Source organism: Ceratotherium simum, chromosome 15 (genome assembly GCF_057802395.1).
Source record: "Ceratotherium simum simum isolate JZ-2026a chromosome 15, ASM5780239v1, whole genome shotgun sequence".
NCBI classification, from domain to species: Eukaryota; Metazoa; Chordata; class Mammalia; order Perissodactyla; family Rhinocerotidae; genus Ceratotherium; species Ceratotherium simum.
Genome location: NC_141914.1, coordinates 24,791,630 through 24,803,621, shown reverse-complemented (window position 1 = coordinate 24,803,621; position 11,992 = coordinate 24,791,630). Strand labels below are relative to the sequence as shown.

General features: G+C 49.6%; 1 protein-coding gene across 1 annotated transcript in view; it reads left to right on the top strand.

The window, feature by feature from the left end:
• MYLK (myosin light chain kinase) overlaps positions 1 to 11,992 on the top strand; it is a 264,120-nt gene that overhangs the window by 241,472 nt on the left and 10,656 nt on the right. The window contains exons 28-29 of the mRNA XM_087439713.1: positions 8,028 to 8,180; positions 10,770 to 10,893. Of these exons, the coding sequence (XP_087295839.1) occupies positions 8,028 to 8,180; positions 10,770 to 10,893 (277 nt within the window). The remainder of the gene's footprint in view (positions 1 to 8,027; positions 8,181 to 10,769; positions 10,894 to 11,992) is intronic.

The following is an 11,992-nucleotide window of genomic DNA, read 5'->3' as shown; positions in this document are numbered from 1 at the left end:
CTTCAGGTGTGTAGGCGGGATCACAAAGGTGGGAGGGAGCCCAGGTGCGCTTCTCCTGTGGGTGTCATCGTTGTCTTCCGAGGCAGCACCCTGTCCTCACGGGAGGGGGACTCCAACTGCCAGCCTCGTCTCTGAGTCCAGTATATGCACCGATGAATAAGCACTTTTGATGAGCCTTCAGCAGGGCCAACAGACACCAGAAAACCACACGGTAATTAGAATCGAGAAATCAGGTGGAAAATAGCCATTTCAGTTAACAATGCTGGAGAAAACAAGTCACGTAGACTAGTGCTTTGCAAACTTGAATATGCATGAATCCCCTAGGGCTCGCCTTAAATTGCAGGTTCTGATTCAGAAGGTCTGCGGGACCTGAGATTCCACATTTGTAAGAGGTTCCAGGTTGCCAATGGTGCTGATCGAAGGATGGTACCAGGCTCTAGAACGCACCCTGTTGGTGGGTCTCACGGATTGAGTCTCTGAGCCTGGGCTGCAGACAGTCATCAGCCTCAGAGGCAGCCCCTAAACTTGTATGGCAACACACAGTTGTGGGATGGTCTCCCAGAAGATACAGATAGGCATGCTTGCATTTTGAAAAAATATTTTTTGTTGTCAATACAACAGGAAAAATTAGGGGCCGGCCCCATGGCTTAGCGGTTAAGTGCAAGCGCTCCGCTACTGGCGGCCCGGATTCGGATCCTGGGTGCGTACCGACGGACTGCTTGTCCGGCCGTGCTGAGGTGGCGTCGCACATACAGCAACTAGAAGGATGTGCAACTATGACATACAGCCATCTACTGGGGCCTTGGGGAGAAAAAGGGAAAAAAAAAAAAGGAGGAGGATTGGCGATAGATGTTAGCTCAGGGCCGGTCTTCCTCAGCAAAAAAAGAGGAGGATTGGCATGGATGTTAGCTCAGGGCTGATCTTCCTCACAAAAAAAAAAAAAACAAAACAGGAAAAATGAAACATTTCGTAGAAAACTTGAGGAGAATCTCTAAGAATACTTTCTCAGACCCCAGTGTGAGAAACGGCTCCAGGTGAGTCTGCTGCTCAGCCAGGTGTAGGAACCACTGTTACAAAAGCGTTACAGAAGTGGAGCGTGCAATGTGGCTTTGTTTGTGCATTGTGGCTTTTTCACATGCTCGGGAGTTGTCCTCTCACTGTGGCCTGTTAGAACTGCCTCCCTCAGTTGAACATGTGTCACGGGTTCTGTACCCTAGAGAGTCATCTTCTTCTCTGCCCGGGATCACCTCCACCACCACAGCCTCCCCCAGAGCAGTGGAGAAGAAACACCCTGGCCAGGAGTATGTTTCCCTGCCTCTCCCTACCCAGCCCCCTCCTCCTACCCTGGCCACACTCTCCCTACCCCAGCCCCACCTCCCGACCCGGCCCCCCTCCCCCGGGCCCCCTCTCTCTACCCCAGCACACCCTCTCTATACCCCAGCCACCCCTCTCCCTACCCCATCCCCCTCTCCCTACCCTGGCCACACTCTCCCTGCCCCAGCCCTACTCCGGCAGACAGGGAGCTGATGTGTAAAGAAAACGGCACCTGATTCTGTGCTCCTGGCTCCCTTGGTGAAAAGTAAGGAAGCGTGGGCCCCGCCTGTCCCTTCTGGGGCTGTGCCAGGCTAGATGGTGCTCACACTGGACCCCTGGTCGCTGGGCAGACACCTGACCCTTGAGAAACAGTCTTTGGTCTGCTCGTCTGTTCAGACCCAGCTGTCCTGTGTCCTGGCTTGGTTCCTGGGTCCCTCTGCAGCTGTCATGGAGGCTCGCATCACTGGCTTCAGTTGATTTTCCCACTGCTATGGGATCGGGGTCATCTGCAGCCATGGATTTCCCCTTGGGCTCTTGTTTAATTCTCAGAACAAACCTGGGAGTGGCTTGTAGCAGGGAATCGATCTTCATTTGACATTGAGGTGACCCTGGCCAAGGAAGCCATGGCCATCTACTTCCCACAGTCTTAGAGGGTGACCCCTGTCCCAGTTCTCCCAGGACTTATGGGTTTCCCAGGACACAGGACTTTCAGTGCTAAGGCAAGGACAGTCTCAGGCAAACTAGGGCATTAGTCACTCTACTGGTCAGGAGCAGGGCGGTGACTAGGGTGCTCAGTAGATTTCCACAGTGAACCACCCATGTAACCTACAGCAGATCAAGAAACTGAACATCACCAGGGCCCCTGCAGCCCTGCTGGTGCCCATCCTGATTCCCAGCCCCCAGAGGTAACCATCATCCTCACGTCTAACATCATGCCTTAGTTCCGCCTGATCTTGTACTTTATGTAAACAAAGGAGTGATACAGAAAGAAGTGTCTGGCTTCTTTTGCTCAACATTGTTTGTGAGATTCATTCAGATTATTGTGTGTAGTTGTAGATTGTCATTCTCAGTGCTGCGTAGTATTCCACTGTGTGACTGTCATCCAATTTATTCATCTGTTTTACGTGGATGGGCTTTTCAGTAGATTCCAGTTTGGGGTATTACAAGTATTCTGGTGCATGTCTTTTAGTGAATATATTTATGCATTTCTGTTGGATATATAATCTAAAACTAGAATTACTGGGTCATAAGAGTACTTTATTTTAAAATGAAAATTCTTTTAGGTGGAGGAACATAATAATTTGGATAATATGTTATACTGTTCACTAGATTACTTTTAAAGCTAAGACTAAGAAATAGGGAAGACCTCTCTGAAATAGGAAGACAATAATTGTGATGAATGGGGCCCCAGCCTAAAAGTCTTTGGGCAGGCGATGCCAGGAAGGGGGGAGACATATGTCTGCCTCAGGGAGGCAGGTGAGGAGTGGGCACAGGTCAGCCCTGCACAGTGTCCTGCGGCCTCACCAGCGTCCTCCATCCTGCACCCACCACTGTGGGCTGCTCTGCCCGCTGGGACTTTTCCAGGCTGGCTCTCACAGCAGGGGCTGAGGTCTAGGAGTTCCACTCCTGAGCTGGGGCTCTCAGCAGAGCCTGTGGTGCTAAATACAAAAGTTGCAGCCAACTGGACTGCTTCCTTTCGGTTCCTGCTATGCAAAATTCTGGAGCTGCTGCTGGAAGCCCCCAGAAGAGGTGCTCTGGCGGCCCCCATATGCCTTCTGTCCTTTGGAGCTTGGTCATCTGTCTAATGGTCCCTGTTCGGGCCGCCGTCCACATTTGTAACATGTAACCTCCCATGGATCTCCTTTCTGAGGCCAGTGAGAGAGGGGGAGGCCAGGAAGTTGGAGGGGGATGGGTGATAACTCGTTTATTATTCAACACGTGTTTGGTGCATGCCTCCCAAGTGACCAGCTCTGTCCCCGTAGTTGCTCTGACTCTGTTGGAGGAACTCTCTCTCAAACCCCTCAGAGAGGTCGGGGTAGTTCCCGCCCCAGCACTGGAGACACTGGCCCACTGCCTGCCCGGCTCTTCCAGACAGGGTAGAGATGCAGCGGGGGGGGTTGTGGCCCCAGCCTCTCACCCCTGATTCTGAAGGGAGGTAGGAGGTCTTGTGAAATCTCCCGGAGACTCTTCTGGTGTTAGCAATACCCGTTTGGTTTCTGGCAGGAGAGAAGCCCGGGGCGCTCCCGCCTCACTTCATTGTGGAGGACATTCTAAGCCTTCTCTTCTAAGACCTCCTTCCCTCTCCTGCCACCCTCTCCCCTCTTTCCTGAGGACTTGGTGTTCCCTCACTGCCTGTGGGGACACCCAACCCTGCTCTGTGCCCTGCCCTCGTCCCTACTCCAGAATTCCTTCCCCCCACCCCCAAACCAGAGTGAAGAGCCATTACTGCTCTGCTTTGTCCTCCCGACCGTCTTCCTCCTGGCTCAGTGACAGACTGCCCATTTCAGCTCATTTGCTGACCACCCACCGTGGTCCAGAGAGCCAGAGCCATCCCCACCTCAAGTCTACCTTCTGGAGACAGCAGTGCGGTGAGCTGGGGAGAAGTCCCAGTGCCCAAGCATTGGGTACCTACTCAGTCAGACTTGGGTTTGGGTGCAGGGCCCTTCAGAGGGATCCAGTAGCTCCACCCAGGGCTGCCTCTGCCCTCCCCTCACTGAACCCGGACATGCTTTCTGATTGCAGCTCCTGCCACCTCCAGGTGCCCTGCGTCCCTGCCAGGCACGGCCACCACCTGCAGGTTTTGCTTTCCAGGGACTTGGGCTGTGGTTAGTGTGACTAAACCCCGGTCTCTGCTTCCCACGCCCCTGCACAACACAATGCTCAGGCCTTCCTGTGGGACCGGGCCACCCTCTCAGATCTCCCCGCCACACCAGGGAATGAATACTTGAAGGCTAAAATGAGATGCAAGACTAACCCCTTTCTAGGCACTCAGTAGTTCTGCTGGCAAATGTGTGGTCCACTCGGCTGGCCATTCATGCAGCAGAGTTGTCTGCTGCTTGAAAAACACCACGGACAAAGTGTAGTTTGAGAGGCATTTCTGCACCCTTCTCTCTCCTGACGTTCTACCCTGCAAGCAGAACAGGCATCCACATCAGATTCCCTGGGCGAAGTTTTGCTACAGTTAGAAATTAAGAATTAAGAAATTAAAATACCCTGCAGCCATGACCTTTGTGATTCGTCAACACAGAGACCAATATTAAGCCATTAAAAATGAGCATGAAGACTCTGTAATACACTTGTGAAAGACAATGTCAGTGAAGAAACAGTAGAGCATCCAAGAAGTTGCCCACACTGGTTTTGTGAAAACCAGATAAATCCATTGGTTATGCTGGGGAGGAAAAAACTTTCCTCTACGCTCTTAGGTTCTGTTCTTGGGGGACTGCAAATCAAACTGACAAAAGACAGATTAACAAGAAAAAAAAACAGATTTAATTATGTACATATGCACCGGTGTTCACAAAGATGTGTGACTCAAGGAGGCATTTAGAATTTGGGACTTATATACTGCTTTAACAGAGAACAATAAATTGTAAAGGAATAACTAGACAAAGGAAAAGAGGTTTTGGGCTTCTGGAGGGGGTACATTGTGAGAAAGTGACTAGGAAATGTATGATAAATAAGGGTTGTTTAGCAAGGTTTGTTACGCAGATAAGAGTCTTTCTCCTCTTCCTGGTACGGTGGAGGGGACCACCTTTACAAATGGAAATTTGTGTCATGTTAACAAAGAGACATTTATATCCTGCTTTTAGACAGAAAGAGGGAGGGCAGAGAGCTAATTGCCTTCAACTCAAAATAATCCTGACGGCAAAGTGGCATATCTTGGAGTGGCATACTCTGGTCCCCTTCAGTTCAAAACTAGGTAAGACTAGGGAGAGAGGTGAGTAGTTGTGTTGTTAATGCTAAGGTTATTGTATTTGTCGATTGGGTTGATTTTTTTTTGTAAAAAGACACATGATCCTTATGCAAATTACAGCAAGAAAGAAAAAGTCCAAAAAAGAAAGTTTAAAAAAAATCCTGCAAAATCCTACCGCGTAGAAACAGCATTACTAAAATTGAAACACTCTTTGTCATCATGCTCTGCATATATTCCAAGTTTTATTTTAGAGTTGTCCTTTTTAATGGGGGAAGGCTGGGGGAGCTCAGGCAGGCAAGGAGCCAGCCGAGTCTTAGGGGGTGTTTCAGATGGATGGGCTGCCAGGAAGGAAGAGCGCCCGAGGCAAGGAGACTCCCCGCCCCCACTGTGAACATTACAGAGATTAAGCCCTATCTTTGCAGGATTACAGCTCCTAATTAGGAAAGGACATTTACAGAAGGGGACCTTCCACATTCCACAGCGGGGCTGTGTGCTTTTCCTGCAGTCTTTTGGAGTGCTGCGGGACTTCCCCACTTCTCTGTTCCAAATGGAAAACGTGAAGATAGAAGTAGGCAGGTAGCGACAAACAAGAGTCAGGCTGCTTCTTGATGGGGCTGGCTTAGGTCTCACAGGATGGCAGAGACAGGAAAAGCTGGGAGCCCCTAGGAATTCTAGCCTACCCTTGGTGTATAAAAGGGGAAACTGAGGCCCAGAGAGGGGAAAGGAGTCACATATGACAATGCCGACTTAGGGACTGATAAGCTCCCACCCTTCCCTCATTGTGAAGTGACCGAGAATGATTCTCTCCGTGCCTCCTTAAAACATGTCAGTGTCTTCCTTTAAGACACTTTAATGCCATCTACCAAAAGCCCTTACTCAAAAACACAAATATATTAGTTAGGGTGATATAATTCACATTGCAAAAGCTTTCTTCCTTTTACAAAAGGTTTCCTCAGAGGGTTTCTCCTAATAGCAAGCTTCCCTCACAGTATTTCAATGGGTTTTGTTTTATAAAACTTAGTTTTCAGGTACAGGTATATTTTATAAGCTGAGGCCTCTGGATGCCAAAACAGCTCCAAAAGGGCTTGTGTTATTGCTTATGGTGATCAATTCATAAGGATTGGGGGAAGGGACGTTAGTGAAGCCTTAACTTAGGTCGATGGCATGAAGGCCCCAGATCCATCTTACGGGGCTCAGAGGGGTCAGGGCAGGACCAGCTACATAATTTGTGGGGCCCAGTGCAAAATAAAAAGGTGGGGTGACTCGTTCAAACATTATTAAGAATTTCAAGGTGACAGCAGCAGAGCATTAAACCAGGAGTGGGGCCTTCTAGGGGTGGGGCTCTGTGCAGCTGTGCCAGCCTCACACCCACAAGCCGGCTCTAGGTCAGAGTGAATGGTGGGGTGGATGGTCCGTGTGAAGATGAGGTGCACAAAGGTGAGAGGGGAGGCCAGTTAGCCATAAATCTGTTCTATTCGGATTTGAGATACTTTGCCTTCCGAATTTTATTTGGCTTACGCTATTGGTGAATGAGTATACCTGGGATCGCAGGTTGGTGAGCAGTGGGGGTGAGCTGTGTAATATCTGTGGTCACGCACCAAGCTCCTTACTGTGGACCAGGCCTCATGCCCGTGCTCTGCACTGCAATTTGCTTCATCTTCATAGAAATATTCGTATAAAGTAGCAAGTGAGATACAGGCTCTAGAGAGAGATGCCGGGGTTTAAATCTCACTGACCTTGACTCCTTGGACAAGTTACTTAACCCCACTCTGTACCTCAGTTTCCTCTTCTGTTAACAAAGTAATGAGTTACCTGCATTATAGGGTGGTGTTAAGATTGAGTGAGTTCATCTATCTTCAGCTGTTTGCCCAGGGCCTGGCACATAGCAAATGTCTGATAAATGTCTGCTGCCCTGATGACGATGATGGAGGAGAGGGAGGAGGAGGAAGAGAAGTAGAATAAGTAGAAACAGAAGAAGTAGTGACCTTGCTATAGTTAAGTAGTAGGTTCTCCATTTTACGGAGGAGGAAGCTGGGACACAGAGAGAACAGGGAAATGGTCCAAGGGCATCCAGCGAATGAACAGGCTGTGCTCTTTCCTCCGCCATGGCACCTCTTAGGGACGCTTTCTGGTTTGGCCTGAAATGCCTGAGGTGCACTGAACTCAAGTGTCGATGGATCACCCATCCCGCGTTGCTGGTTCAAAGTCCACTGTGCATCCACACACCTTTGCTAAGCGTCCCAAGTGTGCTGGGCCCTCTTGTGGGTGCTGGAGGGTATGAAGATGAGAGGTGGAAGGGAGCAGGGACAGATGGGGGACAGATAAACAGTGATGAGGGCTGTACCACATGGCCAGTCCATGGTGAGGGGGGCAGGAGCGCTGGGAGGCAGGGAGGGGCTCCTCCACACGGGGACTTTGGAGAAAGTTCTGTGGGGCGAAGTTCTAGCCTGGGCTGTGGGGAAGAATAGAAGACCGGGGAAGGGGGTGGGACCTGCTGGGTACCATGTGGAAGTCGTAAACTGAAGTAAATTCCTCGCCTCAGCCTCACAGGTAGGTGGCGTCGGGAGGCAGGTGACACCCTAAGAGTACAGTGAGCACTAAGAGACCGGGCCACAAAAGCCTGGGGAGCCACACCCTCTCTTCTTTCCTTGGTGGGAGGAGAAGCAGGCGTGAGGGCGTTTGGGGGTGCGGAGCTTTGTCAGCCTTCACCTTTGACCTCAGCACTCACTCGGGGGGACCGTCCCACCCTGGGCTCCGTACAACCGCCCCATTCACCTGCTCTCCTGCTCTTATCTCCCAGGGTCAGTGGACTTTCCCCCTTCATGGGTGACAACGATAACGAAACCTTAGCCAACGTCACCTCAGCCACCTGGGACTTTGACGACGAGGCGTTCGATGAGATCTCCGATGATGCCAAGGATTTTATCAGCAATTTGCTGAAGAAAGATATGAAGTAATGAGCTGAGATTTCAGTCTTTTCAGCTCCCCCCACTCTCTGGACTGGCGTCTGGAAGCAGGGATTTCCTTTGCCTGTCGTGGGTCCCTCCTCACCTGATTGGGGAGGGTGGGCATTAGGAATGGGGTGGGGAGGGGTCTTCCTGTGCCCCAGCTCCCTGGTGTCAGACACTCTCCTCGTCTTTAGAAGCACAGAAACCTCACTTGAAGAGCAACGCTTGACAGAGTGTTACAGGGCGAGGGGCAGCTTGTTGTGTATGAATAATGACGGCCCCTTTTATTTTCCATGTCCAGCTGTGGCCCGTAGAAGCCCTGCTGAAACCTCAGCCCCTCTTCAGGGGTTGCACAGGAAGTATCCTATTTGTGTGTCCTGATCATGTCCCCAGACTATTCTGGCTTGGTGTTTTTTTCGTATCTAAGTTATTTAAGAACTACCTGCCTGAATATGGCCAGGTAGCCTCTACCGCTGGCCAAAGTTAGGCTGTGATCCCAGAGCACCGGGCTCAGCCCTCTCCCAGCTCCATCTCTGTCCCCCCATGGCAGTGCAGACTGTGAGGTTCCCCACCTCTGCCTTCTTCGGTTGCCTGGTCAGTGGATGAATATATAAAACAGTCACGAACAGTGGGAGGCCGATGTGTTCAGGCATGTAGATGGCCTAAGGCTGTGGGGAAAGGTCAGACTCACAAGGCACTCAGTAAGTATGTCAGTGAGAGAAGAATGGAGGTTGGAGTTGTAGAGGAGACTGAGCAGAGGAGGTGAGGTTGGAGGGGGTCTTGGTTGTGGCTTGGCAGAATTCACCGGTGAGGACTCTCTTGGTGAGGGGGACCAGCTAAATTAAAGCAGGTGAGGTGCTGTGCGTGTGTAGGGAGAGCTGGCCTGCCCCAGGGGAAGGGAGTAATGGGATAGGAGCAGGTACGAGCGGCTGGCCTCTTGGGCTCCTCACCCGCTCTGTAAACAGGTGGCCAGGTGAGGCAGGGCCTGGCTCCAAGGGCCCCACAGAGTCGTATTTGGCAATAGGGAGCAGTTATGAGCTTTGCTCTGGAAAGGTGATGTTGAAATAGGTGGCATGCCAGATGATGAGAAGGGGAGGAGCAGCCTAACTCCATGGGCAGGCAGGAGGCTCTGCATTCGCCAGGTGACTTTGTGGCCTAGATTCTGCCCTGTCTGCCTGGCCCCCAGAAACCCCCGAGGCTGCCGGTCATCTTGCTCACCTCTGGGAGAAATCCTGTTTGGGACAGAAGAGCACAGTTGCTAAAGGAGCAATGCTGGAGGGTCTCTTAGAATGGTTCTGTCTGATTTTCTGATTACGTACCCTCCTCTCAGTCCTTTTTAGCCGTCTCAGGGCCAAACTCCTCCAGAGGCTACATTCTACACTCCTTGACAGGGAGGTCTTTTTCACATTTTGCTGTCACAGTCTTTGTATCCAAAGGAGGTATGACCTAAGGAAAATCTGGATGTTGTGGGGGGTCTAGATTCCCTTCGGGTGTGAGGGATCCACACTCCAAAGGTGCCTCAGGGAGATGCAGACCTCCTTCCTAATAACTCTGGTCCAAAGATTGCTTTTGTTAACCAAGCTTCATTCACCGAAGACTTGGTAAATGACGTATTGTGTATATACCCTATTTTGACCTTGAATTAATTCAGTAATGAGCTGTGTTGACCCCTCTATGCTCGTAAAATGGACTCAACAAAGAACTAATTTCAAATAGGTCAAGACACTAGATGTTCATAAGCTCTTAAACTCAGCATCTCTTCAGCCAGAAATCTCCATCTATCAGCAGTTTTTAAAATGTTTTTCTATTATGTAATTAATACATGTAAATTGTAGAAAATTTGAATATAAGAAAATTTAAATAATCCATAATCCCTTTATCTAAAGATCACTACATTTTGCTATACTTAGCAAATTTTCCTATACTCAGTTTTCTACATATGTTCGCTTATGGTTCTTTGGGCTTTCTTAGTCCTATTACAATTAAGGTGATGGCCCTGAAGTATTTCTAGACTCCCAGAGCTTTCAGAAAGATTAAATGAGTCTCAGCGCAGTTCTAAGGTTGTCATAATTCATAGGTTGTATGTAGGACATACCTCAGTTCTAACAGGAGAAACCTGATACTCAACCACACCGTAAGACATAAGAGTTCAGTGGTCCTTGGAGACTTGGGCCTAATATTTCACTATCCAGGGAGGCAGAAGGATTAGGCCTCTACAACCCCAAACCCAAACCCCATGTGACCAGCAGAATGACCCCACCCTGGAATATGGTGCCAGCCATTCCCAGACTTGTCTGTCCTCCAGCACTTACCCTTCCTAGACCCCAGGGGCAGGTCATGAGACTCCAGTTGTCTACTTGGTGGTTAGGTCTTCTTAACACCAACCTGTTCTGGGTCTAATCAGAGTAACCCAGACCAAGAGAGGGAAAAGGCCAGGGACACAGTGACCCTGATCTCGGTGGATGGACTGGGAGTAGAGAGCCCTGGAGTCTGCCCTGTGTGACGGGGGACAGGTGACCTCCCATTTCTGATCTGACCACCAGTCTCTGAGGTCCCCTCCTGCTCAGAAATCCTCTGATCTTTGCCTCCATCAGAAACCGCCTGGACTGCACCCAGTGCCTTCAGCATCCATGGCTAACGAAAGACACCAAGAACATGGAGGCCAAGAAGCTCTCCAAGGACCGGATGAAGAAGTACATGGCAAGAAGGAAATGGCAGGTAATGAGGTGGTCCCTTTGGACTGGGATGTTGGCCCTCATATTTGCTTTGTTCAAGCCACCCTCATTCCAAGCTTGCTCTGGCCTCACTCCAAAAATGTTTAAATTTGTTTCTGAAATAGTCTGGGGCGGAGACTGACATTTCATGTCCTCGTGGCTAGGGAACAATGTTACCTTTAGGACTATTTGGCAACCCTGGAGAACGCAATCTCCTTAAAGGTGGTGTGATGGTCTTACATTTCCTTACGATGAAGGAGGAGGGCACATGATGTACAAAGAGAAACACAGTCCTCACCCTCTAGGGAGATTGTATGTTACTAGCCACATGCCCTTGGGCAAGTGACTTAACCTTGCCGTGCCTTCATTTTCTCATCTCTATGGTGGGGATAATCATGGTACCACCATCACAGCAGTGTTATGAGAATTATATGAGATAATCTTCATCTGGCCTTTAGCACATTGCCTGGTACATAGTAAATGTGAAAAAAATGACACCAGTAGCTAACGTGTGGAGGGCTGGCCATGTGTCAGGGAACATTCAACGCACTTTGTATGCATTAAATCTTTTACTCCTAGGAGGCAGGTACTATTATTACCCCCGCTTTTCAGACAAACTGAGGCAGAAAAAGGTTAGGAAAGTCACCCAGGGTCACGTACCAAATAAGTGGGAAAGTCAGGATTCAAACCCAGAGCCTGGTTCCAGAGCACACAGTCTTAACAAATCTTAACAAGGACACAGAATTACGTCCGACTATTAGCAGATGGATAAAATGATCACCCCAAACCATAGAGAACTTATCATCATCTGTTTTATTACTTTTACTATCACTATTGGTATATAAAATTCCTGGGCCACTAGAGGGTCCATGTTTTCTATACTCAAGAATGTATAGTGTGATGGGGAACTGAAGCCAATAGACATAAAAGGACATAACGCACACCAAGAATGATAAACTATCAGTATAGCTCTCATACCCATATATGTGAGTGTGGACAGGAGAATGGAGCCAGGCACACCAGAGTGGGATGTGGATGTGAGGAAATGCTGCCAGGGCTGGAGTTTGAAATTGGTCATAAAAATGGGCTGGAACACCGAGAAG